The sequence below is a fragment of the Cynocephalus volans genome, chromosome 6 (genome assembly GCF_027409185.1).
Source record: "Cynocephalus volans isolate mCynVol1 chromosome 6, mCynVol1.pri, whole genome shotgun sequence".
Taxonomy (NCBI): Eukaryota; Metazoa; Chordata; class Mammalia; order Dermoptera; family Cynocephalidae; genus Cynocephalus; species Cynocephalus volans.
Window position 1 is genome coordinate 120,263,948 of NC_084465.1, and position 24,979 is coordinate 120,288,926.

General features: G+C 39.5%; 1 protein-coding gene across 1 annotated transcript; it reads left to right on the forward strand.

Annotated features, from left to right (window-relative positions):
• ACSM3 (acyl-CoA synthetase medium chain family member 3) lies at window positions 1–24,735 on the forward strand. Its single transcript, XM_063099111.1, has 13 exons — window positions 1–219; window positions 823–1,033; window positions 7,746–7,953; window positions 10,410–10,553; window positions 10,660–10,816; window positions 11,092–11,168; window positions 13,870–13,993; window positions 15,078–15,158; window positions 18,119–18,220; window positions 19,235–19,362; window positions 19,469–19,568; window positions 24,047–24,166; window positions 24,649–24,735. The coding sequence occupies exons 1-13, from the start codon at window positions 1–3 to the stop codon at window positions 24,733–24,735; spliced, it is 1,758 nt and encodes a 585-aa protein (XP_062955181.1).
• The last annotated feature ends 244 nt before the right edge of the window (window positions 24,736–24,979 follow it).

Below are 24,979 nucleotides of genomic sequence, written 5' to 3' on the forward strand. Positions count from 1 at the left end.
ATGTTATCTCTTGTTACCATGGAGATATTACTTCGCGCCAAGTGTTTTCAGCGCCTAGCCAGTCCTGGTTCTATGAGAGCATTACATAAAGATTATAGAACAGCAACCCCTCAGAATTTCTCCAACTATGAATCCATGAAACAGGACTTCAAACTGGAGATTCCAGAGTATTTCAACTTTGCTAAAGATGTCCTGGACCAATGGACCAGTATGGAAAAGGTATGGAGCAAGGGCCAGTCAGACTACAACTTCTCATCTAGGAGGGACATTTGCCACTGTCTGGAGACATTTTTGTTGCCATGACAGGGGAGGTAGGGGGATGCTACTGGCTTCTAAATGGTAGAGGACAGGGATGCTGCTAATGCACAGGACAGACCCCCAGAACAAAGAATTATCTGGCCCAAAGTGCCAATAGTTCTATGGTTGGATGAGAACATCTGGGTTACATAAGTGTGTGATTCTAGGCTGATTTTTTTTTTTAACAAAAAGGAGTGGAGTGAAAAGCAATTCTAAGAGTCAGAAATAGTAGGGCATGAGGCACAGATACAACGTTGAGAGAAATAAAAAGAGATGCAAAACTTCTAACTTTCTGGAAAGAAAAACAAACAATCAAGCTAAATGAGAAATGACATGGGCCAGAAGAGATGACATGACTCCCAGCATCTAGAAATAAGGACCCCAGAGTTGTTTCCATATACTCAATGTATGTTCTAACTAGTGACATGTAAATTTTCTTCAGAGAATATATACCATTAAGTCAGTCGAAATGGAATTTAACTGTATAACAACCTTTAAATCCATGACTGATTTGTCTTTCCTTAGGCTGGAAAGAGACCTTCTAATCCAGCCTTCTGGTGGATAAATGGATGTGGAGAAGAGGTGAGGTGGAGTTTTGAGGAATTGGGATCTTTGTCCAGGAAATTTGCCAATATACTTACAGATGCCTGTGCCCTGCAAAAGGGAGATCGAGTAATTGTGATTCTGCCCAGGATCCCAGAGTGGTGGCTTGCAAATGTGGCCTGTCTGCGAACAGGTTAGTAATGTTTGCAATTTGATCATATTTAAACTGAGCTGGATGAGAGATTTTCTAAAACATCTAAGTAATCATGAGACATTTATTTGGGTATATTATTTGAAGAAGAACTGTAAACCATATAGTATTATTCTCAAGGACCTTAGAAATGTGTTAGAAATACACCATACCCTTTGATCTAAACTAGAAGTTGGGTTTTTCATAATGACATAGATTTATTAAGTGAATGTCAATCAACAATTAAATACCCTTACAATTATTCTTCCTCTTGAATAGGACCCATAGTCATCTGAAACTCAGTACATCCACAAACTCAAAGAAGCCACCCAGTTCTTTTTTCACACCTTTATTACACTCATGGTTAATTACATCCATCTGGTGCTCTAAGCCATCCACCTGCGACTCCTTCCTAATGAGCTTCTACATCTCATAAATTTGACCTCCTACATGCCCCAGAGCCCCCCTTCTTTAATTCCATTGCCATTACCTTACTTTACATCTTTGCTATCTCTTGAATGGATTTCCCCAAAAGTCTCACTAATTCTGACCTTGGGTGTGCTCACACCCCACCCCAATTCAATTCGTCCCCCCTAGCCAGTGTTTTTGCTAGAACACATATTTTATCCTGTCATTTTGCTCTTTGACATTATCTAATAATGTTCCATTAACATTAATTTACTGTATGTTATCAAATGGCTAGAAGAGAGGAGATCAAATGTCCTCAGCACAAAGAACTGATTATGCTTTGTAATGATGAATATGCTAATTATTCTGATTTGATCACACGTTGTACACCGGTATTGATATTCAACTCTGTACCTGACACATAAGTATTATCGATTACATTTCAATAAAAATAAATAAGTACAAATTTAAACAAACCAACAAACAAAAAATGCTCCATTGCCTACCAGGTAAGATCCGAACTTCTTTAGGTGCGTCATAAAAGGCTGTAGCCGTTTTCCCTCTGTTCTAATTTCTCCACCCTTACCCTCCATGTTCCAGAAAGCCAAATGGTTTCCTGTAAGGTCTGTGATCATTCCCATCTCCTGGCTTTTTGGTACACCGTTTCCTATGCTTGGAAAGCCTTTCCCTCACGCCTAACAACCTGGACAACTCTACCAGAATTTCAAGTCTCAGCTCTAATGTTATCTTCTCAGACAACCCCATCCTGAAGCCCCAACCCAAGTACTCTCTTTGAGCTCTCCAATGGTGCTATTGTCTGGGCATACTGTTTGCTTATAAATCTGTCATTCCCATATGGTGATGTAAGCTCCTAAATGGCCATGACCATGATATATTCATCTCTGCATCCCCAGTGATTGGCATATAGTAAATGTTCAGTAAAATATTATTGAATTAATTAATATTCCTATCGTCACAATAAATCATTATATTGAGTAACCTTTCCTAACTTATTATAATCATTACTTCCACTTGAGGAGAGGTAATATATTCCATTTCCTATGTACATAAGAATTGTACACTGAAGTAACAGAGCCCATTTGTAAGCATTTTTTTAACAAAATGATTGCTTTTATGAATGCTGCTTAAAGGACTATTTGATTGCCAGGACCAAATATCCATTCATAGTAGTTCAAAAAAAAAAAAAAAAAAAAAGTACAGAAAGAACAGCTGGGCTTCTGCAAGGAAATAGACTATTCAGCTGGCAGCTTCTTTCTCTATTTCTCTTGCTCTGAAGCCACAGGACCTCTGTCTTTGTCTTTCTCATGTGTCTGCTCCTTTGACTCCTTCTGTCTGATAACACATGGTTTCTCTGGTCCCCTCCATTTTGGCTGGGGCATGGTTTTGGTTTGCCATACAGATAGCTCAGGCTGTAACCCTGTATGACCGAACTTCTAATTCACTCAGTTTCTTAAGTCAAATAATTGAGACAGAGTCTGATGAGCCGATCAGAGGCAGCTTCTTCTGATACAAACATGGCTATCAGGGCTGTGGGCAGGACAGAAGGCAGATTCTCTTAGAAGGGAAAACAAGAGAGAAGTGATGGGTGGTAAATCTAATGTAACAATGCTAGTCTTCATGGCAGAATTAGATGTGAGGTCATAGTTATTTGATTTCCTAATAACTTTTCCCTCTTAATAAACATTGGCTAATTGAAAATTGAAATCCTAATTGACTAGGACTTCAGTTGCTCATATATTACTTCGTGTTATATACATAAATGATAATATAAAGACAAAGGAATGGTTAACACCACATTCTGGTTAATGGCTACCTGGGGGTGGTAGGGAGGTGGAGAGAGAGATTTGGAGCAGGACAAACATATTGTTAAATTCTGTTTCCTAAGACGATTGGTATATTATGCTTATTTTCATATTTTTTTAAAGAAATTGTACATATACACTGCATACATTTTGTTGCATGTTTGATATATTTCGCATTTTTTAAAAAGTACATTTGAAAGGTGCTTTTTGAAGAATCTTAAAATGTTTGGAAATGCATTACTAAATCAGAGAGTATTGGGGTGAGTTTTAATATGCTTTCAACAAAGGGAAGGTTTGAAATTACTGCAGAGGAGTAATGCTGAACTGTAGTTCTCAAAGTGTGCACCTGGACCAGCAGCATCGGCACCACTAAACTTCTCAGAAACATAAACTCTGCAGCCCCACCCAGGATTTGCTGAATCCAAAACTCTGGGGTGAGGCCCAGAACTCTGTTTTAACAAACCTTACAGGAATTCTGATACAAGTTGAAGTTTGAAAACCACTGAGCTAGAGGAAGTAAGCCTGTATTTTACTGGAGGTCTCATAGGATGAAAAGACTTTGGCAAATTGACCAGATCTGGCCACTTGCCTAGTAGGTCAGAAACGTCCTTAAGTCAGTGCCTGGAGAGTAGAGCTCTGAATCTCCAGGCAGGGGTTAGGGGGACTCTCATTTCCATGTTTATGGTATATAGTGTATAAAATACCACCAATTTATTCATTTGCATGAAGGGCCAAAAACTCTGGCATGAATAGCACCCCCCTCCGTCTGTTAACAGAATTACATGAGAAGACAAAACTTAGCCAGAAGTTTGTTTAGTGTATGTGGGCTCAGAAGAAGTAATTTTCATAATTTAATTTATTTGCTCCAGGATTTGAAAGTCCCACTCATCTACCCATCCCTCTACACCCATCCATCTCTCCATGCAATGGGTGTTTCCTGAGTACCTACTATGTTTCAGGAGCTGTGGGGTTTAGGATCTGGTGGGAGAGAGAGTCATGAATTAAATAAATGCATAGTGTGGTAAATGTGACAACTGTGACCAGAGCCATCAGTGTATAGGAGGGGTACTGCTATAGACTGAAAATCAGAAAAGTATTAAGCTGAGACCTGAGGGAGGAGTAGGCCAGTGGGAGAAAGTCCATTTGACTTTTCCATTTTGAAATTAGAAAAGTCAAATGGAAAAGCATGTGCAAAGATCCTGAGGCAGGAAATAACTTGTAGGTTTGAGAAAATGAAAACAGGCCAGTGTAAATGTGGGTACTGGCTAAGGGCCACCTCATCCAAGGGACCATAATATATGCAGTCTCCTAACAGAGACTTCTCCCTAGACAGACTTGGATGGGTACTGTCACAATTTGCTCCAGTAAATCTCCTTTTTCTATGTTTTGTGGTTGCAATACCCTCTTGTGAGACCAATTCTATGTTAACATATCTTATTGGGGTACAGTTTAGTCTTGCTACTTTGTGAACCATTATGTCTGTTTACAGTGACTTTGTATATCTCTGTTCTGATCTATTTTATTTTATTTATTTATTTATTTATTTTTTTGTCTTTTTCGTGACCGGAACTCAGCCAGTGAGTGCACCGGCCATTCCTATATAGGATCCGAAGCCGCGGCTGGAGCGTCGCTGCACTCCCAGCGCCGCACTCTCCCGAGTGCGCCACGGGCTCGGCCCCTGATCTATTTTATATTGAGTGTATAATTTAGCTCTTGGAAGGCAATCTATTTCATTTCCAAGTTCTCAGAGAGATCTGTCCCAGTACCAAACTCTCACATCACACTTTAGTTTTCAAACTCTTTTCTATGTGTTATAGGCCAAATCCCATTACAACAAAAATCTCAGTATATAATTATTAAAAAGTACTAATTCCCAATGTGTCCCTTCCTTTAGGAAATATTTACCACAAAAAAACTAGTGCAACACGCAAGCTCAGTCCCAGATCTTTGGGAGGTTTCTATGATGTATGTGGTTAATTCAGCTTTAAAACAAATATTTACTCATCTGCTTGTTTCACCTTCACATTAGCCTTATGATGAGAAAAAGAGAAGCCTCATTTTATAAATGGGGAAGCCAAAACTTCATAGATGGGGAAAGGAACATCAAGTCACTTGTCTGAGGTTACTCAGCAAGTCATTACTGGAGCCCAGTGCATTCTCCAATATTTCTAGGATTTTCACAAAATTTAGAAATACAAATGATTCTTAAAAATCATTTAGTTCATTTCTTCTCAAACTTTCATGTGCATATGAATCACTTGGGGATCTTGTTAAAATGCAATGTCTAATCCAATAAGCCTGGGTGGGACCTGAGATTCTATAATTCTAATGAGCTCCCAGGTGGTGTCGATGCTGCTGGTCCAGGGACCATCCTTTGAGTGTCAAGGAACGAATTCTCCCATGGACGAGGAAAGAGAGGTCCAGAAAGATTCAGCACCTTGGCTATGTTCACATTTTTGATTAGAGAAACAAGCAAACCAAGTACCTCGGAGCCCCGGTGGCCAGCCCAGTGCTGGTTCTGCTGCTTCTCTGTGCTTTCCTCCGAACTTCCCCTACAGTTTCGGTAAAGTGCACTGACCCCAGCTCATTCTTGCAAAATAGCAACTGTGCAGCGGAAACGGACAGTTTATTTCTTGAAATTTGTAACTTTTTTCTTTTTACATGAAACTTAAACATAAATAGGAATCTTCCTCAGAGAGGCCATTCCTGACTACTCTCTCTAAAACAATTCCTCTGCCAGCTCTGCTCCATGCAGTTGTTCTCCAGCCTTTTAAACAACACTTATCATCACCTGATACTGTACACGTGCTTACCGTCTGTCACCCCCAGCCAGAAAGTAAGATCCAGGAGGGCAGGGACCTATGTCTTTCTTATTCTGTACCATATCTGCCTACCACAGAGTAATACATATAAATACAATTTTAATTTATTAAATATTTAAAAATAAATTTTATAAATATTTTTTAAATGAATGAACAAATAAATAAATCCATTGTATTTATCAACTTGGACATACCTCCAGAGCAATATTGGAAGATTATTTTTTTTTTAAAGTAACAGTTTGCCCGCAAGTGAGAAACTATGTAATACTTCCCAGGAGTATTGATTATTTGGTCAGAAAGTAGTTTTAATAGGTAAGATTGATCACTGTTAATTCTTTTAAAGATATGATATGAATTACCTATTGGCAGAAATTAATTATCTAAGTGTAATGTGTTTAACTAAAGTGCTTCTTATGGGCATGAAATGCTGGCAGGGGGCTTATTGTTAGAGAGTGCCTTTAAGTTAAGTAAAAGCGTTAGGCCTAGGTACGCTAATTATCCCTAGGTGGAACGTCTCCAAAGGATAACCTTAGAGTTAAAGCCTCATCGAATTGTTGTGTTGCCCTGATTAGAAAGGAAAGATATTTGAAGAAACTTGTGTTCTGGTCCTGCTTGTCTGTTTCCTGAAAAACTCCACTGGAGAGGCCGGTCCTTCCCAAAATGAAAAGATGAGTCAGGGTCAAGAGTCCAAGAACGGCAGGCATGTCTACCTCAATCTTCCTTGCCTGCTGTGTCACCTGGGAAGAGTACAGCCTATTGCAAAGTGAATACCTTCCACCTCTCTCGTGAGGACCTGGGACTGGAGTGGTGGAGCCCAGGAGATAGATATATTCTTGAAAGACCATTCATCCTTTGAGAAAAGAATAGAGTTTACTGAGTACTGTTCTAAGCTCTACATGTTTTAACTCTCAAATTTAACGTTCAAATAATCCTATAAGGGAGGTAGTATTATTATAATCTCCATTTTACAGTGGCAGAACCTGAAGCTCGCAGAGGTAAAGTGGTTTGTTTGAGGCCAAACTGTAAGAATGTCTGGCTCCAGGACACTCTTCACCATTGCATTACATCTTACAGTGTGATATATCACAGGCAGGAGTAGAAACACAGAAAAGATGCATGCCTCGACCCTTCCCTTTGGAAAGAAACCATAAAACAATCACATACATTTTTGGATTTTTGAACTGAACTGGTTAAGTATACACCTCTGGAATCAGGCTGCAGGGTTCGATCCCTGCACTGCCACTTGCTACTTAGGTGTTCTTGAGCAAGTTGTTCATAGCTTTTGTGTTTTCAGTTTTGTGGTGAGGATTGAATGAGTTAAAATATGTGAAACACAATATTGCCTGGCACTCAAGTACTCAGCAAATGTTGGGTAATATTACTTTTCAAACAAAACCCTCTTCGAGCAGTGTTAAGAATGGTCTTCAAATAGGGGATGATTATCCAGCATTTAACACCTTTTTCGTGTTAGGTCAAAAGGGTCATAGACTTTGACATCTCTTGAAAGGCAAAAGCATAATAATGGAAGTAAGACAGACACCTTCCCTAGTAAATCGACTTATTCAGAGAAGTACAGAATGTACACGTGCTATCTACACTACTCCAACTAACAGGACGAGGAATACCCTTTTTTCTAAACAATGTTTCTTTTTGCTCCTTTAGGAACAGTTTTCATTGCAGGAACCACTCAGCTGACCCAGAAAGACATTCTCTACAGACTACAATCTTCAAAAGCAAAGTGCATTATTACCAGTGATGTTTTAGCCCCAGCAGTAGATGCTGTTGCAGCTAAATGTGAAAATCTGCACTCCAAGCTAATTGTGTCCCAGAACTCCAGAGAGGGGTGGGAGAATCTCAAGGAGATGATGAAGTGAGTACCGTAATTGTAGAATTGCTTCCCAAAAAGAAAGGCAACAACGAAAAGATATTCAACACAGTAGTGATTATAAAAATGCACATTAAAACAATAGGCAAAAGTGATTGGTGATTATTGCTGCTCTAATAGTGCTAAGCTCGGAGGCAGGAAGAAGTTGGGGGTGTTTTTCATAGGTTGGAATCCCCAGAAAGTAGTCTCTGAGATGGATATTGGTGAACAGGAAGTTTATTATGACGTTCTCCTGGGATCAAGACCTGTGAAGGAAGGGGAAGGTTGTGAGACTGGGCAGAGGAAGAAATTTATCTGCGAAGTATTCCCTACAAAACCCTCAGCCAACCCACTGGACCTCTGGAGTTTAGACAGCTCCTTAAAGCTGTTCCCAGCTAAAGCAAGAGGTCCAGCCCCCGCCCCCCCCCCCCCCCCCACCGCCTGGCTTTTTTTTCTTTCTCTTTATTTGGTCCTGGCCTTTATACATTACACTGATCAGTAACTGGATGTGGGCTGTCCCTAGGAGGCGTGACCTTGAACGAGGTGTGACTTCAAACAAAGCAACTGTCTTCAGCCAAGGCAGTCTCTAAAGACGGCTCTCTCTCGGGGGAGTAAGTCCCTCACTCCTGCGGAGGGATCTAAGAGGTGCATCACAGCACCATGTCTCAGGGCAATCGATCACAATCAGTTCCTCTGTGTAGGCTACACCCTTCCCTTGCTAACAGCAACACTTCTATCAGGTTACAAGAAGTAAAACACTTAATGGGTGCAGCCATAAAACTGAATTACACTTTTGTTCAAGCCCTGCAATGGGATGCTTCCGGGGATCACTTGGAACTCCTGCCAGGTACTTTTTATATCTTAACATTATCCTGGCAGGAAATTCTCCCTGTAGAAAGAACCTCCTACCTTTACTCAAGGATTTGAGAGCAAGCTTGCAGCTATGGACTTTTTCCTACCTCCAAATAGCTAACATTGATTGAGTTATTACCAAAGGCCAAGTACTCTTCTAATAAAAATAACTTTATAATTGCAATAATAGCTAATATTTTTATGGCACTGTTTATGTGCCAGAAACTGTTCCAAGCACTTCAGATATATGAACTCATTTGAATCTCACAAAGGTTCGAGGGGTATGGACTATAATTATGTAGATGAATAAGGCCAAATGCTAGTATCTGGCAGAGCTAGGCCTCACACCCAGGCAATCTAGCTTCTGTGCCCATACTCCTAATTGCTATATTTACTGCCTCTAGTAGTAAGAGATAGTGCAATAACCCTGCCTTATTAGGGCAGCCATATCTGTGATGGAAGTGATAGGTACATAGCTACAGGTACTATTTTTAAGGAATCATAGACTGAACATGCATACTTGTATATGCATGCAGAATTTACCTCCTCTCAGCTGCTCTAATGTGTGTCTTGGCAGGCCACACAGTCTCTGTCACAGCTACTCAACTCTGCCATTGTAGTGTGAAAAAACCCACAGATAATATGTAAACGAATGGGCATAGCTCTGTGCTAATAAAACTTCATTTGCAGAAACAGGAGGCAGGCCAGATTTGGCCTGTGGGCTGTAGTTTGCTGACACCTGCCCTAGCCACGACTTGCATTAACATACTTATTTTTAAAAATCACATTTTAAAGCATCCACAGTGGAGGGGAAGGGGAAATTCTTCATACATCCATGACTGTAAGATCATAGAATCCTCACACTGTCTGATTATGGTAAAACTCTTGAGATTTTTAGTTTTAGTTTTCTTTAATTTTAATTTATTTTTTCATTGTACATATTTATGGGGTACAGTTTGTTGTTTCAATACATGCATATATTATATAATGATCTAGTCAGAATAGTTAGCATACCTATCACCTAAACATTTATCATTTCTTTGTGGTTATAACATTCAAGATCCTCTTTTCTGGTTATTTTGAAATATACAATACAATTTTAATAGCTATTTTCATTCTGGGGCACCAGAACTTATTCTTCCTATCAAGTTTTTTAAGTGCTTCAATCCTTCTTTATCATAAAGTAAAAAGCTAGGAAATTGGCTATTATAAATGGGCTTTTTTTTTTTTTTTTGACCATTAAGGGGATTGCAACCCTCCACACGGTGTGGTCTGCACCACGCTCAACCAGTGAGTGCACCAGCCATCCCTATATAGGATCCGAACCTGCGGCCTTGGTGCTACCCAGCACCGTACTCTCCCAAGTGAGCCATGGGCCGGCCCTGTAAATGGGCTTTTGTTGGCAAAGTTTAGTTTGATTCTAGAAAGCACCTACAAAGATGGAGAGAGAAAGAGAGAGAGGGCTTTTACCTTGGAATTCAACCTAAGTCACTGGGGCCTAATCATGAGAGGAAGAGTTCCAGGTAGATAGTTTCTCGAATCCTTTTCAGTGGTAAGAGTCTATGACACTGTGTTTAATGTGCAGAATCACTGTAGTTTTTCCTTCGCAGACATGTCAGTGACAACCACACCTGTGTGAAGACCAAACACGATGAAACGATGGCCATTTTCTTTACCAGTGGAACAAGTGGATCTCCTAAAATGACCGGACACACTCACAGCAGTTTCGGTTTAGGATTGTCTGTAAACGGAAGGTACTTCCACAGAGCTGCAGTCTGAAATGTCAAAACTGCAAAGATGATTCACGTTCTGATCTTTTAAATGTTTTCCTGTATACATCAGGGTTATTTGTTTTCCCAGGTTCTGGCTGGATTTGATACCCTCGGATGTGATGTGGAATACCTCAGACACAGGCTGGGCAAAGTCTGCATGGAGCAGTGTTTTTTCTCCATGGATCCAGGGGGCATGTGTATTCGCACACTATTTGCCCCGTTTCGAGCCAACTTCCATCTTGCAAGTAAGGCAGAGCACAAGAGGTCAACATTTAGAAATGTGTTAGCAGCGTCACTGACAGGACTGGTGAATAAAGTGACTTGCAGAGATCAGAGTAGACAACATGATTTAAGATATTTCACACCCAGTAAGTCAATAAGCCTGAAAAGATATAGAGAGAAAAGGGATGAGTGTATTTACAGTAAAATAAACAATGTTTAAATTGTGCTGTGCCTGCCATAGACATTTAAGCACTTATTCAAGTTGTAGTAAGACCAGTTTACTTTTTCTAAATTGCAGACACTCTCCAACTTTCCCATCACAGTCTTCTGCTCAGCACCAACCGCATACCGAATGCTTATACAGGATATGACCAGGTAAGAAATGTTGGTAAATGGCCATTTAGTGGGGGGAGGGGAGAGGAAGAAGAAGCTATAGAATAAAAGACCTTTCTGCCTAAAAACATAGCTCCAGACTAGTAGGTACAGGAGTTAGCAATTTCCTCCCCTTCTTTCTTCTTGCTTACATTCTGGGCATGATAATTACTATGCCCAGAGCAGGGTCCCCCAAGCAAGGAGAGTGAAGGAAAGATTCAGCCACATCTATAGTTCTTGGCCCCGTGGTTATAGGTAAAAAGGCATTTAATCCTTTGGATGATGGCTGTTACTGTCATCCAAGAAAGTAGAGAAGCTGCTCCAGTTTGGAAACTTATCCCAGCAAATAGAAAAGGGGATGTGAGGGCCGGCCCATGGCTCACTTGGGAGAGTGTGGTGTTGATAACACCAAGGCCACGGGTTCGGATCCCTATATAGGGATGGCCAGTTGGCTCACTTGGGAGAGCGTGGTGCTGACAACACCAAATCGAGGGCTCTATCACTAATTCTTATTTGAAAGAGTGGATTGGTAATTTGAAAAACAGAACAAACAAAAAACTGTTTTTCTATACTCACAATACTCAATACTTCTAGTCTCCATATGTGAGGGATTTTTCTCCACACCAGCCAATTCTCTGCCGTCAGCTGAGTGTCCTACAATTTAATTCAACTCTGGCACTATCTCCCTGAAGTTAGCATCAGATTCCACAGGTTAAGGGCTCAGTCCCCCAAGACTGCTCCCCACTTCAGATGCCAATTGCAAGTCCAGGTGCTTATGACTGACTGGCTATAAATTGGAGGTTCTCACAACCCCTCATTAGGTTCAATAATTTGCTGTGATGGCTCACAGAACTCAAAACAAACTTCTGGTTTGTTACAAAAGACGTGACAAGGGAGACAGATGAACAGCCAGATGAAGGGCTTTATAGGGCGAGGCCCAAAAGGGTCCCCGTGGAGTTGGGGTGCACCACCCTCCTGGCATGTGGAGCTCTCTAAATCCCATACCCTGGGGATTTGGGGGAGGGGCTTCATCACATAGGCATGATTGATTATTAACTCAATCTACAGCTCCTCTCTCCTCCTGGAGGGTGGTGGGTGGGCTAAAATTTCTGAGCTTCTAATCATGGCTTGGTCTTTCTGGTGACTAGTCCCCCATCTGAAGCTATCCAAGAACCCACTGAGAGTTGCCTCACTAGAACAAAGATATTCCTATCACCCAGGAAATTCCAAAGGATTTAGGAACTCTGTGTCAGGAACTGGGGTAAAGACCAAATATTAGAACAAAAGATATTCTCAGCACTCCTATCACTTAGGAAATTACAAGGATTTTAGGAGGTCTGTGGCAGAAACCTGGGAGGAAGTCCTAATATATATTTCTTGTTATGTCACAATATCACAGGTAAATATTTTCAGATTGATTTTATTTAATTTTTGAGTAGGAAATAATTCACATGTCATAAAATTCAATAGAAATATAAGAATGTGCAGGTTGAATATCCCTTATCTGAAATACTTGGGACCAGAAGTGTTTTGGATTTTAGATTTTTTTTTTTTTGGAATATTTGCATTAATTTACTGGTTGAGCATCCCTAACCCAAAAATCCAAAATCTGAAATGCTCCAATGAGCACTTCCTTTGAGTGTCATGTTGGTGCTCAAAAATTTCAAATTTTGGAGTGTTTCAGATTTCAGATTTTTGGATTAGGGATGCTCAACCTGTATAGTGAAAAGTCTTCCTCCAGACCTTGCCCCCAGTCACCCAGATCTCCTCCTCCATGGAGGTAGACTACGTTCCCAGTTTCTTACCTATTCTCCCTGAAACTATACAAGCCAATATGCATATGTTCTCACCCTCTCAATTACAGACACAAATGGTGGCATAATGCATACACAGTTACGCAGCTTGCTTTTTTCCTTCTAACAATACATGCTGGAACTATGATGTACAATATGGTAGCCACTAGCCACATTTAGTTATTTAAATTTAAATTTTAATTAAATAAAAAATTCAGTTCCTCAGTCGTATTAGCCATGTTTCAATGCTCAATATTCATAAAGGGCTAGTGGATACTGTGGTGGGTAGTGCAGATTATAGAACACTGCCATCATGACAGGAAGTTCCATTGGACAGCACTGTCCAGGAGCTTCCTCATTATTTTTCATAGCTGTATAGTGTTCCATTGTGTAAATATCCCACAATTAATTTAACCAAACAATGGGTAAACTTTTATTTTTTTTAAAGATGAACAGTAAGGGGATCTTAACCCTTGACTTGGTGTTGTCAGCACCACGCTCTCCCAAGTGAGCCAACCGGCCATCCCTATATAGGGATCCGAACCTGTGGCCTTGGTGTTATCAGCACCACACTCTCCCAAGTGAGCCACAGGCCAGCCCTAATGGGTACACTTTTATTTGCTGATTTAAAATGATATTATGGGTTACCTTCCCTAAGGCTGGCATGGCTTTAATTTGCAACAAATTACTGTGTCCTCCCCCCTGCCCAAAGAAAGGGGAAAAAAGACAAAGAAAAACTGGTATTTTGGGTGTCATTTTATGATGTTAGAATGGTTTACTTTGTATTGGGGAGGGAAATCAATGAAGGTACTAAAACACATTTTATACTGAAGTTCTTTAGAAATAATCCTAATTCCCATTTCTCTCCATTTTTCCTCCTAAATCTAACTCATTATCTATTTTCTGAGAAGCTATAAGTTCAAAAGCTTAAAGCACTGCGTGAGCGCTGGGGAACCAATCAGCCCTGAAGTGACTGAACAGTGGAGGAATAAGACAGGCCTGGATATCTATGAAGGTTACGGACAGACTGAAACGGTACCTGACCTCACTGAAAAGACAGGGCTGGACTCGATTTAGTCAGATGAATAAAAACCAAAGTGTCCATTATATCCTTATGATTGAGGTATAGGGAAGTAGTGGAGTAGTTTGAAAACAGTAGTTTGAGGGAAGCTAGTTACAAAAAAGCTCTGTAGCTGATATAGTTGTTTAAATAGCCATTCATTGAGAAAAACTTCTATTAATTGATCAGGATGAGGACATTACAATATTTTTTTTATAAAATGAAAAGTTACTAGATCTACAGAAAGAGAGATTTCACCCACATGTGACAGGCTGTGTCAAAATGGAAAATGCTGAACTCCTTGTTACTTGAAATACTAGGAGTGTGCTGGGCAACTCCTTGGCAAGCATACTCTAAAAAGCGTTCTTTACAGAGCTCATAGAGATAAGACTAAGAAGAAATTCTAATTAATGAAATAAGAAGAAAAGTGGTCATTTTGCAGAAGAGAGCAGATAAGGGGAAGGTTGAAAGAAACTTTTCACAGTGTGCCTTTTTATAGTGGTTCAGTTTATAAACCATGAGAATGTATTACCTGGTCAAAAATTAAGATACCAAAAGTAAATAAAAATGAAAATTGACAAATTATTTAAACAGAAAAGCAAAAGAGTATGCTAATACAAGTATAAGTGTTAATATACTTTTTTTATCAGCTTTTTTTTTTTTTTAAGATGACCAGTAAGAGGATCTTAACCCTTGACTTGGTGTTGTCAGCACCATGCTCACCCAGTGAGCTAACCTTCCATCCCTGTATAGGGATCTGAACCCATGGCCTTGGTGTTATCAGCACCACAGTCTCCCAAGTGAGCCACAGGCTGGCCCTAATATACTTGTTTTAATAAACACGGATATTTTAGTAATTATAAATTTATTGTTATAACTTTATTATACACATTGGTATACTGTCAATCTCTACACTCCACGAGAGCAGAGACTGTTTTATTTTGAGTCTGGTTCATAATAAATTCTCAATAAATATTAGTTGACTGAATGCATGATAGATGAATTAATGAATTTTAAATTACTTATAATGTTACCTTACTTTTTCTTCTTCTTAACTAGGTGTTAATCTGTGGAAATTTTAAGGGAATGAAAATTAAGCCTGGCTCAATGGGAAAGCCTTCTCCTGCTTTCGATGTTAAGGTTTGCACATCCCCTTCTGGGAGCATGTTTAACAATTCAGTCTGTTTCCCACCTGCCCCCATACACACTCCTTGCTTTGGTGATGATTCGTATTACTTCCATGATACTTTAAGTTCTATACAAAGATGGAAATGGGTTAGAAATGTTAGTTATTGTTCTCTATTATTTTGCAAATACCTATATTGTCCCATACAGCTCTAAGCATTTTGTAAGTATTAACCTATTTAATTCCAGAGGAACCTATGAGAGACCAAATGGATGAGTTTACAGAGTAGAAAGCTCAGACCCAAACTTACCTGAGGGTTAGTTATAGATAGATCAATGTTTCCCAAGCTCATCTGATTGTAAGAATCACATGGTTACTTGTTAAAAATACTAATCTGCAGGACCCTTCCTTGGAGAGTGCGATTCAATAGAATTGGGGTGGGACCCTGAAATATGTGTTTTTAAGAAGCGACCTGAGGTAATTCTTATGCTCAGGTAAGTCTGAGAAAGTTTAGATGACCTTGATTGCTGTTGTCACTGTTTATAGAATAAATCAGATACTAGGTCCTCTCCTTCACTTTAACTTTGCTATGAGAACCTTGTCTAAAGATAGGATTACCTAGTGGTTCAAGTTTATCACTGTTATTCATTAGCTCAGTGTCTTGAGTAAGCTGTTAAAGCTCTCTAAGCCTCAGTCTCCCGATTTGTAAAATGGGGGTTAGGGTGACCAACTTGTCTCTGTTTGCCTGGGACTTATCTAATGTTAGCACTGGAAGTTATACGGGGATCCTCCCTCTCTCTCTCCCCCACCTCAGGCCCAGGCAAACTGGGATGGTTGGAAACCTTGACAATAACAGAACTGATTTCATAGGTTTCTTGTGAGGATTAAATGAGATAATATCTCTAAAGAGCAAAGCAAAGTGCTTGGCACATAATAAATGTCCAAAAGAGAGCTGCTGTTATTATTCACCTCTCCCTCACATTCCCCTACTTTGGAAAGCTTTTCTAAGAAAAAATGGTAGGACGGGCCCTAGTTACATAATTGGTTAACAGGCTGCCTTTGATTGGAAAAAGAAACATTGATAATTAAGCATGTCTGCATTACAGGTAGGTTTGACATTTCATACAGCTGTCGGTTTTGTTTTTCAGGATTTTTTTTTTTTGCATCTGGCCGGTAGGGGGACCCAAACCCTTGACCTTGGTGTTATAACTACATGCTCTAACCAACTGAGCTAATGGGCCAACCATACACCTGTGTTCTTTTTCTTTCCTCTTTAATAACAACTTCCAGCATACATGGCTATCAGGGTCTTACAGGCACAGCTATACTCAGTGATCCCCACTAATGTACCTCCACCAGTTCCCCACTAATTTGAGCCCAGTGGTTTTTCTGGAGCAGCTATCTTTGAATGTAAAAATGATGTGGCTGAGAGGAAAACAGTACTCTGCCTGGATCCCCAATCAGCACTGCTACTTTCATTTTTCACTCTTTTTCCAAGGGCTACTCTAGGGCCTTCTGTTCCTCAGCTAAGAACATCTGCATTGACCTTCTGGCATCCATGCTCCAACCAACTAGATATCAGATTCTTACAGTTTCAAGGCCCAAGTTCATAATTTTCATGTTTAAACATTTTAAGACCCTTTGAACAATGGGGAACTTGATTCTCCCCAGAGATAGAAGATTCTATTTTCCCATTAATTAAAGAGTAGTCTGTGATAAGTAATTGAAACTCTTAATGCATCTCCTGTCCATTAGTAATTCCTTGGTATCTGGAGCCAAATACTTCTTTAGATGACTGGGTGGGAATTTATATTTTTTATTGGCAAAAGCTTAAAAGGAAGTTTTTACATTTAGAATTCTTTTGCCTTTCAAGTTTCTCATTTGGCACATAAGCCCTTTTCCTTCTGGAAAGTGCCAGATATGTATTGTACTTATTCTCCATGCAAGCCGCACCTCAGGTTTTAAGGCATCTGGTGGATGAACATAAAAGCCAAGTGGAGTCTTGAAACCTAGACACAGCTCAAAGTCATTTAGTACAAAATCTGGCATACAAAATAAGCAATCAATCTGAGAAATGCTAATCCGGATTTTTAAAAATTGGATTAAACTCCCTAGAGACATTGCACAAAGGAGTATAACAATTAAAAGCATAGGATCTGGAGCTTGATTGCTGAGATCTGAATTCCAGCTCAGTCATGTACTGTGTTATCTAAATTCTTTGGAACTCAGTTTCATCATGTGTAAAATGGGCATAATAGTTCTAACCATTCGGGGCTGTTGTAAGGATTAAAGAAAATGATACATGTAAAGTACTTAAAGCTTTAGCATTTATTATTTAGCATGCAGTAAGTGCTTAATAAATGTTAGCTACTATTAGGCACTTCAGAGAACCATGAAGATTGGGAGAGGGTAAGAGAACAAGGCTTTGGCTTACCACTGTCTCAAACCAGAGAACATTCTCCTTTTCCTGTTTACTTATATTGGGCTTCTGAAGGAACGTTTTATATGTTCCACAGCTAAACAAAGTTTGAAAACCAATAATGAAGATATGTATTTACTGAGAGGAAAAAATAATCAAGATATTGTTAAATGATAAAAGCAGGTTGCAAAGCTGTATATTACGAAGTGATCCTATTTTTTCCTATGTCTGTATTGTCTCAAAGGATATTCCAAAATGTGATGATTTCTGGATGGTAGAATTTAAATAAACACATTTCTTTTAGGAATCTAAAGTACAGTTAAAGTGTTTTTGAAGTCTGCATTCTTTTTTTTTTCTTTTTTGGTGCTGGCCCGTAAGGGGATCAGAACCCTTGACTTTGGTGTTATAACACTGAGCTCTACCCAACTGAGTTAACCAGCCAGCCAAGTCTGCATTCTTAAGTGGCAAACAAAACAAAACATACAAAGTTAAGATTTATGAGGATGTGGTATTAAATAAAAATCCCCTTAAATAAATTGTTCTCTTTTATCCTAGATTTTAGATGTAAATGGCAATGTTCTACCTCCTGGACAAGAAGGAGATATTGGCATTCAAGCCCTACCTAACAGACCATTTGGCCTTTTTACTCACTATGTAGTAAGAGACTTATTAAATAATATCTTATTTTCTATTTATTTCTCAAAAGTGCTTGGTAATGATCCCTATTTGCCACAAAACATACCTAGGATAGGTACTTGTCCCTTTCTTGAGAAATTCATTGTCCTGAATAGTAATCCTGCAGATGGAGGACTGGAGAAACACCCAAATGCTTGCTAAAGAAGAGCACGCTGGTGCCCAAGGCTAGATCACTGTTCCAGTCCCATGAGGCAAGAGGAAGGAAGCCCAAGAAAGAAGACAGCCTCATAACACCCATGCTCTCTCAACATCCATAAATCTTTTCAGCTATCAAACAGGATCCACTCATTTTCCTGAAATCTCATTAGTGCCCTCCCTTCTTGGGAGGAGTGAGAGGGATAGGGAATGGGGTAGTGGGATTAAGTAAATTCCTTTCACTAGAGGTTTCCCAAGTTCCTCACTGTTTGCAAGCTTATTTTCATCTCTAATCATAGTATACAAATTAGAGCAAATTTTGTATCAATATAATAAAAGGTCTGGATTCTACTTGCCAGCAACTTTACATAATACATATTCGTTTTTCTTCTTATGCCAGAGTTATAAAACCAATACTGATTTTGTGTAAAACAAAACACAACAAAAAATATTGTCTGCTCTTTCAATTATCAGGTGCTGGTGTCCTCTTTTAACTCTGAGTGTTACTTCACTCTTTCCCTACCAGCATTAGATATTAGTCAATTAGCAAAAGACTTAATTTAGCCTACTCCTCTGAGCTCTGAGCTGTAATATTTATTTTGTAACCTAAAAAAATTCTCAAGATGGAAGCATGCCTACTGTTTATAACCATAGTTTACCTTTCCTCTGTTGGGCTAGCTCTGTGCTGGAATTTCATCCCTATTTCACACTCTGGCTCTTCTTCATGCTAAGGACTCTCAAAAGAGCCAGACTTTTCTATATCCTTGAACATTTAAAAATCCAACTGAGCAGAAAAGTCACATTCACAGTAATATTAACAAAATGCTATTTGTTTTGCAGGATGATCCTTCAAAAACAGCTTCAACTTTACGAGGCAACTTCTATATCACTGGGGACAGAGGGTATATGGATGAAGATGGATATTTCTGGTTTGTTGCAAGATCGGATGATATCATATTATCCTCTGGGTAATTTTCTTTTCCATCTGTGAATATATCTGTGTTATCTGGTTATCAGCATTCTGGAGTGAACCTACTGCTCACCTTTATAAATTCCTGCCATATGCTTTCCCAGTTACCGAATTGGACCATTTGAGGTAGAAAGTGCCCTGATGGAGCACCCTTCGGTTGCAGAGTCAGCTGTTGTCAGCAGCCCAGACCCCATCAGAGGAGAGGTAAAAGAACTGATTCATCTCAATGTTATAATTTGTTGGCAACCTAACATATTCTTTTAAATAGTAGTTCATTGAAAACAGAATTGCCCAAATGTTTCATTCACTAAATATGCAAGTTGGAAATTAATTTACTAAATGCAAGTCAGATAGGACTATGCTAGCCAGAAAGAACTGCTACAGAATAAGTAGCAGTTCTTGAATTTGGATGTGTGTGTGTGTGTGTGTGTGTGTGTGTGTGTGTGTGTGTGTGTGTGTGTGTGTGTGTGTGTGTGTACATGAATTTGAATCTTTTCCATGGAGGGCTGAGGCAAAGATGGTGTGATTGCCAGTAACCCAGGCTCACTCCAGAATGGGGCACCAGAGGTCAGCTGGAGAGGATCAAGTTTTTACCCAGAAGGTCTGGAAACCAAGAAGGTCCCCACTGTAACTGAGAAGGATGGACTGGTATCAAATATCAGGGGTAGGAACAAGGTCATAGGCAGGAACTGAGACAACCATTAGCAGGCTGGGTAGGCAGATAAGAAGAGCTTTCAGGAAACAAGCTATGAATGACACAGGAGTGCTGGAAGACCATTGCTATTGGGCTCACCACATGGTAGTTTGGGTTTGAAGGTAACATACCACTCTTTAGGCCTCTTGGGTTTTGCTTGTGTGTCTATAACATGCCCCCATGGTTTGACTATGGTGGACTACAAGTTCACACAAGTATTTCTCTTACCCATATCCCTTGTAATACTAAACCAAGTTATGGAGATGACATTGATGTGAATGCAAATCCAGAACTTCCTGTACCATGCATTCAAGTTCCTTATTTCAAATCCTAGGTGTAGGGCTTGAGGCATGGGGTCCAGAGCAGAGTTACAAGGTATTCAATCTCGGGTTGAATAGGTCCTTGAATTTAAGGCAGGATTGGGAAATGTGCACGTTCTGGTAGAATAAGGGTGGATGTCCCCTCCAGGACCGATTCTCGTAACTGATCAGTGATGCCAGAGGATATCCTGTAAGTTTTCCTGGATAGCCCAAAGTTGTTCTGGATATTGACCATTGGCTGGGATTTGGTAGTTTGGAAAGTTGCTAGGATGAAAGCCCTATTTACTGTGAAAGAGAATATCCTGGGTAGATAAGAGCAGGGAACAGATTTGGTGATTACTGAAGTTTGCCTCATTGTTCTGAACTCTACCCGCAGGATTTCATGAGTCTCAGCTCCTCCTGCACCTCTCCCCTTACTTTTAATCATCATTTTTTTCCACCTAGCAGGTGCTTATTTGGAACAGGATGGTAGATGAGCCTTTAGGACCAGGGTTGGCTTGGCAGTCACCTGAAATCCCAGAGTACAATATAGCAAAGATCTATAAGTGGGTTATGGTTCCCCTACAGCTCTGGAGTCTTAGTATAGGGACTGATTTAGCCAGAGTGAGGGAGAAAGTTTGGCCAGTTTCCCTGACATTGGTGGGCTGCAACATTTCTGGCAAAAGATGTAGGTGGGAGTCTCAAACAAGGTGTCCATGCACAAAATGCCCATGTGTTCCATGCGATAGGTAGCTCTTCTCTTTCTGGTGGCAGGCCTATTCCAGTTGATTGGGTCTTCTCCAGGATAGGTCCTGCCAGGCTTTTGACTGGGCAGCAAGTTTCAGAAGAATTGATCAAAAACATATAAAATGAAGACTTGAGGACGATATCCCAAACACTGATAATTTTTATTCTACCTACTATAGTCTTGCAACATGTGTGCATTTTCACACTCTTGCCTATTTTAAATACTGTTGCGGTGTTTTAACTTTAAAAATTTCTAACACTATCAGCTAAACATAACTACTTTTGACAGTTTTCATGAATACTTCTTTCTCTGATAAATTGTCCAAAAGCAAATAGTGTTTAAAATGAGTATTTCCTTAATTTAAGTTCTATATTGAGGGGTTTTTTTTGTTTTTTTGGTGGCTGGCCAGTAAAGGGATCTGAACCCTTGACCTTTGTGTTATCAATACCATGCTATAACCAACCGAGCTAACCGGCAGTCCGTTTTCTCAATTTTTTGTGCTTTCTATAGGCCTTTTTAAAAAGACAAAATTTCCAATAGGAATAAAGGAATGGATGATTTTTGCTATCAATAATTCTGGAAAAAAATTTAGATTTTAAATACTATTTTAACATTGGGATGTGAGATAAAGAGCTGAGAAATACTTGTTTAGATCACTAGGTTCCTAAATTTTTTGGATCACATACTTCTGAGAACTTCAAGAAGGCCATAGACCACTGTTGGACTTAACACAGTGATGGAAATGTTCTATATTTGCACCACCCAATACAATAGCCACACACAACTATCAGTCACTTGAAGTGTGGCTAGTATGACTAAGGAAATTTAATTTTACTTAATTTTAATTAATTTAAATTTGAATAGCCACATGTGGTTAGTGGCTACCGTATAGAATGGCATAGCCATAGACTCTTCTCAGAAAAATGCTACATAGAATTTCAGAGAAACTTAGAAGCCTACTTATGAGTTTTAGGTAAAAAAAATCAAAAACAAAAACAAAAAAACTCTACTACTAAAACTAAGAGCTAACATTTTTGATGACTTACCATGTGTGCCGGGCATTATTCTAAGCCCTGTATCTATGTAGCTTGCTTAACCCCCACAACCTCTTCCACAAAGAAGCTGAGACACACAGAGGTGATCTGACATGCTGAAGATAACACAGGAAGTCAACAAGCTATGACTTAAACCCAGGCTGTCTGACTTCAGAGTTCATACTCTTACCATAACATTGGGTTGTTCCTTCTTAACATTTTCTGTAATGGTTTATAAAGGCTTTTAGAAAGATGAAGTGGACTATGTAAGGCTCAGAAGTCATCAATATGCAAACCAGTAATATGCAATCCAGTTTTAAAAATAATTTGCCTTTCAACTATTCACTAATAGCAAAAATAACTTTTTAAATTCATAAAAATGTTGATAAAGCATCAGAGCCAGTGTAACTACAAATAAATTTTATAAAGCGTAAAAAAAATGAATAGGGTAAAATTATACCCATACATACACACACACAAAGTTACACAACTGCCCCATAGCACACGTAAATTAGAAATGTCCAAGAGTTTTCGGTTGAAATAGGCAATTGCTCATAAAATGTTGTAGAAGTACCTGCTGGTGAATAATTTTCAGTATGTGAAAAAATTATAACTGCAAGTCTTCATTTCTCACCAAATGGCTGTCCTAAATAATTTATTGTTCCAAATCTTTACACCCAGATCAAGGTGGATAGGAAATGTTGCAAGCTTCTTTAAGCTGGAAACATGAATCCATCAATTCAGTAAGATTTCAGTCACCTAAGTGCAGGATATTTAATCATAGAAAAGTTGCAGGGGACCCTCCTGGAATGGTGTTTACAGAAAGCATCATTTCATGGCAAACCCTGGGCTTGTTACCTGGATTTGGTGGTGCATACTAGTTGACTCACCCTGAGTCATGGCTCTGGGGGAGGCAGTGAATGGCGGTGCCTCTGGAGTGAACATGACAGGACCCCAAAAGTACTCTTGAAGGAACTACATGAGGGATGGCCTATTTTTCTGTCTTCTCCAGGAAGGGTCCAAAAACTCTAGACAAGATTTCCCAAGACATTTAAAGAAGGGATAAACTTTGGTTAACAGTGTTTGTGAGCATAAAGTGATGAAGCCTTTCCTGTCTTCTGCCAGATGAGATAGCAAAAGCCACCACCATTTCTGCTCTTGTTCCTTAGGGCTGTGTAAGTGGGCTAGAACAACAGCAAAGTGGCCTTGTGTAAAGAGTGTGTGGTCTCAGTGGACTGTTCCCTTCAAAAGGATATGGCAGGGCCGGCCCATGGCTCACTCGGGAGAGTGTGGTACTGATAACACCAACGCCACGGGTTCGGATCCCATATAGGGATGGCTGGTTGCTCACTGGGTGAGCGTGGTGCTGACAACACCAAGTCAAGGGTTGAGATCCCCTTACTGGTCATGTTTAAAAAAAAAAAAAACAAAAAAACAAAAAAAAGGATATGGCAAACCCAGTGTGGCTAGTGTTTACAAGAGATGCGCCGAGCGTGGGGGCCTAGAAGCTGGGCTGGACTGGACTAGGCTGTGCTGTTACACAAGAGGCTGTGCTTAACGCACTGCCAATTTCCAGGTGGACACTTTACTGAAGGAGATAAAAGATGAGGCAAGAAGTCAAGGGCAGAGATAATCATAAACAGGTCAGGAAGTAGATTTCAAAATGTAGTTGAAAGACAGAAGTCAAGAGTAGATCATAAGCAAAGCAGGGGTCCCAGAAGCTCTCTTGTACTAGGTACAGACCAGGAGGTGTGGGAGTCTGGCTGGCTTAAGAGTACAGAGCTGAGATTAAACCCTCTGCCCACCCTGCCGGGCACTTAGATTCCAAGTTAGAGAAAGCAAACAAGATACATCAAAACATAAAAATACACAACTCATCTTCCTGATGTTTCAAATATTTATTTTAGGTAGTAAAGGCTTTTATTGTTCTGAACCCTGATTACAAGTCACATGATCAAGAACGACTAAAAAAGGAGATTCAGGAGCATGTAAAAAAAACTACAGCACCTTACAAATATCCCAGAAAGGTAGGCATCCTGGAAAATCTCAGCTGTTTTTTAATGAACATTCTTTTTAATGAACACTCTTCTCAAACATGCTACACCAAATGTTCCAAACTGAACTAATGACGTATGGATATGAGTCAGAATCTCTGAGGGCTGGTCAGTTAGCTCACTCAGTAGAGTGCAGTGCTAACAACACCAAGGTCAAGGGCTTGGATCCCCTTACCAGCCAGCTGCCAAAAAGAAAAAAAAAAAAAAATCTTTGAGATTAAAATGAAACCCCTAACCTAACTTGTCTGTTCATTTGCCTTACCGGACTTGCAGTAATACTAAGTATCAAGAAACGTTTCAACAATACCCCTTTCCCTTTTTGGTTGTTACCAAAAATGCACTCCAGTGGATATTCTAATTCTTTCACCTAGACTTCATAATAAAACTGCTATATAACTGGCTTTAATTAAAGATGAAAACCTCTGGGCTAATTTTTTCCCCCTTGATACCAACAGGTAGAATTTATTCAAGAGCTGCCAAAGACTATCAGTGGGAAGATAAAAAGAAATGAACTGAGGAAGAAAGAATGGAAAACAATTTAAATTCATTCTATTATCATGATATATATAAAACAAACAAACGTGGTATCTTTAAAATATGCAATCTCTAAATCTGTAGAAACCACAAGATTATGGACAGACAATAAAAAATGAGGTAGTATACTTATAAACTGTTGATTTAAAATATTTTGTGGTTATGACATCAGAGGCTGAATTTTGAAATAAGATATTATTCCTCTGCATTACTATCAGTATTCCTGTAATTTGGTAATCTAAAAAGAATGTC

Bases quoted from the DNA above. Each gene is read 5' to 3' on its own strand.
- ACSM3 (XM_063099111.1), top strand. From the start codon at position 1: ATGTTATCTCTTGTTACCATGGAGATATTACTTCGCGCCAAGTGTTTT. The intron at 7,954-10,409 runs GTGAGTACCGTA...TTTCCTTCGCAG, and splicing joins AATCTCAAGGAGATGATGAA to ACATGTCAGTGACAACCACA. The intron at 19,363-19,468 runs GTAATTTTCTTT...ATGCTTTCCCAG, and splicing joins GATATCATATTATCCTCTGG to TTACCGAATTGGACCATTTG.